This window comes from Pseudophryne corroboree, chromosome 2 (genome assembly GCF_028390025.1).
Source record: "Pseudophryne corroboree isolate aPseCor3 chromosome 2, aPseCor3.hap2, whole genome shotgun sequence".
Lineage (NCBI taxonomy): Eukaryota > Metazoa > Chordata > Amphibia > Anura > Myobatrachidae > Pseudophryne > Pseudophryne corroboree.
In genome coordinates this window covers 632,231,309-632,237,308 of record NC_086445.1, presented here as the reverse complement: position 1 = coordinate 632,237,308, position 6,000 = coordinate 632,231,309, and the positions used below count along the sequence as shown (strand labels likewise).

At 42.4% G+C, this 6,000-nt stretch overlaps 1 protein-coding gene across 1 annotated transcript in view; it reads right to left on the bottom strand.

Annotated features, from left to right (window-relative positions):
* Positions 1–3,975: 3,975 nt before the first annotated feature.
* Positions 3,976–6,000, bottom strand: part of SNRPC (small nuclear ribonucleoprotein polypeptide C) — an 83,627-nt gene continuing 81,602 nt past the window's right edge. The window contains exon 6 of the mRNA XM_063954905.1: positions 3,976–4,862. Coding sequence (XP_063810975.1) covers positions 4,744–4,862 — 119 coding nt within the window. The 3' untranslated portion in view covers positions 3,976–4,743. The remainder of the gene's footprint in view (positions 4,863–6,000) is intronic.

Below are 6,000 nucleotides of genomic sequence, written 5' to 3'. Positions count from 1 at the left end.
GCCCCCCCCCAGCGCCCTGCACCCTCAGTGACCGCTGGTGTGAAGTGTGCTGACAACAATGGCGCACAGCTGCAGTGCTGTGCGCTACCTCATGAAGACTGAAAAGTCTTCTGCCGCCGGTTTCTGGACCTCTTCACTTTTCGGCATCTGCAAGGGGGTCGGCGGCGCGGCTCCGAGTTCACTTCTTCTCCCCTAAGTCCCTCGTTGCAGTGAGCCTGTTGCCAGCAGGACTCACTGAAAATAAAAAACCTAATAACTTTTTCTAAGCAGCTCTTTAGGAGAGCCACCTAGATTGCACCCTGCTCGGACGGGCACAAAAACCTAACTGGGGCTTGGAGGAGGGTCATAGGGGGAGGAGCCAGTGCACACCACCTAGTCCTAAAGCTTTTATTTTTGTGCCCTGTCTCCTGCGGAGCCGCTAATCCCCATGGTCCTGACGGAGTCCCAGCATCCACTAGGACGTCAGAGAAATACACATACAATAGGTTTAGATACACTGAGCTGGAAAACAGACTGATATCTATATAAGTGACAATAACACTAAATAAATGGCCTTAAACATTATAGCAGAATTCTCCTGGAAAATAATTAGTTGTATGCACATAATTATTTAGAATGAGCACAAGAATAGCAGTATAATACAACTGGAGCTTTGAAAGGATGTACAAACAATATGAAATTACGCAGTAGCTGACGAGAATCAGCATACAGAACAGAGCACAGTAAGGGTCTCAGCAGCCAATGAAATGGTTCCCAGTCCCAAGGTGAGCAAAATCAGTCTGGAGGATGAGTCCACCCTGGAACAAAGTAATCCAGCCAAATGACAGTCCCTCGAGAGTGGGCAGAAGGATAAACTGGGCCATCAGCAGTCACACACAGCTGTGTAAAAATAAACGTATAGGGACAAGTGGCAGCTGAAGAAAACCGGATTAGGGACAAAAACCTCCGTCCGCGGGTTACACCGAACCACTGTTCCAAATAAATATTAGAGCGGAAAGCAAATACCTCTCGCGGACTGCCAGCAAACTGGAGGATGTTACGTCGCCATTCTCCCTCTTCATCGGATAAGCGACTCTGTGTGACTGCAGATTGAATCTTCACGTGGGACCATGGAATCACTACTAAAGAAACAGAGGCCGCTGGAGTATCCACACGCGCCATCACCAGCCATAGTTCACAGTGAATATGCGTAAGGTCATCCCTCAGCTCCTCCAGTCTATTAGTAATTCGTTGCTCAGAAGAACCCACAGCGGTAAGCACCTGCTGTAGTGTAATAGTAAGTGGTGCAGATAAAGTCTCACTAAGGGTCCCTGAGAGCTGCTGCACCGAATCAGGATAAAAAGGACATAGAAGCAAAGCCATCCTGCTCACCAGCTACAGAGTTGTGGTAGATTTTGCACATTATGACAAAGCTGGAGACAGGGCACAGAAATCCACAGGATACTGACACCAAAACATCTGCAGAGCACACTGGCCCCAGCAGCTGAGTGAGGACGAGCTGCAGAAGGAGCAACAGCCACACTGAGAGCAGAGTCTGCCTCAGGATCCAGCCACAGACTTTACTAGCCGGTAAGTTAGGACTCTTGGCACAGAGGATCCCCAAATTCACACTGCAGGAGCAGAAGGGGGCACTGTAGTCTTGCAGAAATTTTCAGCCACCAGAGGGATTCAACTTTACAGGATATGAGGGGACAGAATTAGGTTAGGAGGTGGTGTTTGGTATCCAGCTGTACAGTATTTCAAGGGCAATATTCTGATGGCAGTTTGCAGAAAGTATCACACTCCAGGAATATATTATTAATATCACACTATGTACTGTACTCTATATTCGGCGGGAACCCAGTGGAGGACATCTGCAAGTGCACCTGGACCAGGCATCGCCCACTTATTCAAACCGACCTATGACCCCTCATGTACTGTAAATGACCAGCCCTTTAGCCTATGGATGAAGGGATTACAGTTTCCTTTGTTTCATGCTTTGGACTATTGTATAAAAGCCAAGCCTCCTGGCCAGCCCCAGTCTATTCTCTGAAGGTCATCTTTCCAGATTGACTGAGGACCAGAACCGGGTGGCGCAGGCGAACAAACTTATGTATCCATTGGTTGTAGCTTTTCTCTTGTATTGTTGCATTTCTGTTGTACCCTCCTTTTAATTAATTACTTAAAGGGGGGGGGGGGGGACAACAGAAATACAATTCAAGAGAAAAGCTACAACCAATGGATACATAAGTTTGTTCGCCTGCGCCACCCGGTTCCGGACAAATATTTACATATTTGTTGCTGCGTTGGACCACAACATAACATACAATTGGTGTAGCATTCCTTTCCTGTTAGAGGTTAAAAGTGTATAGGCCGCCCGTGTAGCTATTTTGTGCTTACAGCGTGACGGTGTGCTTACGCAATGTGTACGCATTTCATAGAGGTTTAACACAGACACACGCTTAGAGGTTGCAACAGCCTGAACATTTCTGTATTTAAGGTATTGCTTTTTCTTCCTGTAAGTTAAACGAACTTAACAGCTCCCACCCTGTTGATACCATCTTCACACAGGCTTCCCGCTTGCTGAGGTGGCCGGCGACTCACTCACCACCGGAATTCTTCTGGCTGTTAGGGGGTGGCGGCATGCTGTGGGAGTGAGCGGTCGTCTGGGGCGGCTAACGATCATCACCCTCAGGAGCTAATGTCATGTCAGCGGAGAAAGTGCCTCAAAACCCCTCAGGGCGGACACTTCTGCCCCCTAAGTCCCACGAAGCAGGGAGGCTGTTGCCAGCAGCCTCCCTGTGCCTAACTTTACTCTTAGAAAATAATAAAACTAAAGAAGCTCCCCTAGCTGTGGCCGGCTCCTCCGGGCACATTTTCTAAACGGAATCTGGTAGGAGGGGCATAGAGGGAGGAGCCAGCCCACACTCTCAAACTCTTAAAGTGCCAGTGGCTCATAGTGGACCAGTCTATACCCATGGTACTAATGCGGACCCCAGCATCCTCAAGGTCGTAAGAGAAAATAAAATAAAAAAAATTCACGTTCGATATTTTATAACAAAACTATAAATTATGATCGGACTCAAACAATGAAGACCCCCATTTAAAAAAAAAAAATGTTTAAATTATGAACTCTGTGCGATCATGGCGTTCTACAGCACTTTTCAGCATTGTTCTATGAGTGTGTGGCACTAACACTTTGCGGCTGAGCTGCTGTTGCTCCTATACTTTTCCACATACAAATAACCATATTTCCAACTGACCAGGGAAGAAACATGAAAAACTTTTATTGAAAGGTTCTCTACTATGGCAGCACTACATTTAAAATCATTGAGATCTTCAGTAGAACCCAGTCTACTGTTAATGTCCGGCAATGGAGATTGCATGGCTTTTTTTTTTATTCTATGAATTGACCATGTAGTACATGGGTCTACAACCTGCTCTTGAACTACAAATCCCAGCATACCTTGCCTCAGTGTTAGCATGCCTTAATTGCACAACTGTGGCAGGGCATGCTGGGATGTGTAGTTTCACAGCAGCTGGAGGGCTGCAGGTTGAAACCCATGATGTAGTATGTGGTATTGTAATTTGTGCTCTTCACCTCCCAAAACTTTTCACCCTCAGGGGGTTATTAAATTATCCACAGTGATTTACATTGGGCAATTGTATTGCCATGGGCTACCCAATTAGCCACGATAAGCATGTGCGAACAACGGCTTAGCGGGGATTCGATTTCACCTGCCTCAGGTAAGCAAAACCAAATCCCCAAAAACCTGCCCCATTCTCGTATTTACATGAGCAAATTTATTTTTTATTTTTTATGGGCACTCCAAATTGGATAGCTTGTAAAAACATAACCATAGGGAAAAAATGCGACCAATGTTTTATCTGGGCTAATTGGATGCCCTCCTCAATCTGTATATTTCACATGACTGCCAATATTACCCATGCCAAACACTTTGGTTTAATGGTTTTCTTCATATAGTGTAACACAACTGAGGTGTACGCTTCATTTTATTTACAAAAGGATGACTAATGCCATTTGTACATAAATCAAACAAAACATTTGTTTTTTTTCATTCCCAAACTTGACGCTATGCACAACTCCAGCTCTCTGGTTATTTGTAGGTGGATAATTCAAGTAATAGAACTACCATTTAGAAGTTGAAATTTCTTCAAAAACAAACATGTTAATTCTTTGAGAGATACGTTTAGCAACTATTCAAATCAATTGCAACTGAAAAAGCTAAATAACCCATGGAATCTCATTTACGATTACAGCACTATCGTAAGTTTTAAGTGTGAAAAAAATAAATAGCGCAACATCTATTACACAAAATCTTTAATTTAAAACTGAAGTTCTATAAAAGTAATGCAGTTTCATTCAAATTTTAATAAAAAGTTAAAAAAAAAAATATATGAATAATTCAGGTAAATCTTAGTTACTATGGGCAAACTTGGATTTATGTATTTATGTATTTAAAAAAAACACAAAAAAAAAAAAAAAAAAACACAAACACACCCTACAGCAGCACGTGCATTTTAGTAGTTTGTGTTCTCCAGAAAAACTTTTAACACCAAGTTTAAAATGGAAAAAAAAACAAAAACAAAACAAAAAAAAAAACCCACACCAAACACATGGTGGTATCTGTCACTGCTTTAGTACACCAAAAATTGTAATATATTGGCCAAAAGTTTGCTGACCCCTTTATCACCCACACTACTGGGCTTTATTGTTTAGGGAAAGGCATTTTGTCCAGCATGCTATCTGTCCGGTCGTGCCATGCCTGGCCGAGATTGGAGCATCATGGGACGGGAAGGTGGGCGCATCATTGGAGGTCCAGGCATCATCTGCATGTGCGCTCCCATAGGTGGTCTCATACCTATATAAAAAAATAAATCCTATCAAGTTCTCTCTCGCCACACACAGTGGTGCATGAAAGTTTGTGAACCCTTCAGAGTTTTTCTATATTTCTGCTGAAATATGGCCTAAAACTACCTCAGATTTTCACACAAGTCCTAAAAGTAGATCGAGAACCAAAACTAACAAATGAAAACAAAAATAATCAGACATGCTCATTTTTACCAAAAGAAAACACACTGACTACAGGGGTGTGACACCCTGTAGAAAATCAAGAGCGCTGTCCGCACTGATAAAGGAGACTATTTACTATACAATTAAAATATTTGACAATAACAAATTGTTAACAATTTGATGCAACTAAAATTCATAATGTCCACTTGTTGGAAGATGTCTTGATAAAGACCAGCTGAGAGTGTGGATCTATTCGAATATACTACATAGATATTCTGCAATTGACGGTCAAGCACCAGCAGAGGGAGTTTCTGAATTCGGGACTGTCACAGCATTAATTCATTATCCTGGAGGTGAACCCATAATATCCGTGGATGGTAACTATTCATTAAATTGCTATATGTGTGCACACATGTTCAAATTGGAACATTTAAAGAACTGAGGACCTCCAAACACACTCAGTGTTTGGAACGCCATTTATAGCCTTTTCATCTTCCAACAAGTGGACATTATGAATTTTAGTTGCATCAAATTCTAAGCCTCATAATTTCAGTAACACATAGCCATAATAATGGTTGTATATGAATTGTCTATATCATGATATTAAGTACGCATTATATAGGCTGATTGAAGGCCAGTCAGGTTGTACTACTTAATTAATTTTATTCATTTTTAATAAAAATTGTTAACAATTTGTTATTGTCAAATATTTTAATAGTATAGTAAATAGTCTCCTTTATCAGTGCGGACAGCGCTCTTGATTTTCTACAGGGTGTCACACCCCTGTAGTCAGTGTGTTTTCTTTTGGTTTTTGTGAGGATTGCAATTATCCTTTATTAGGAGCAGCAGTCCGCATTGATATTTGATCTCCATCTTTCTGGTAGGAACCAGCGCCCAGGGGTATACACACCAGTCCACACACGGTGGTGTGGGGGTGGTTGTGTATACATTTAGAACGTTAGTAGGTGATGCTCATTTTTATATTG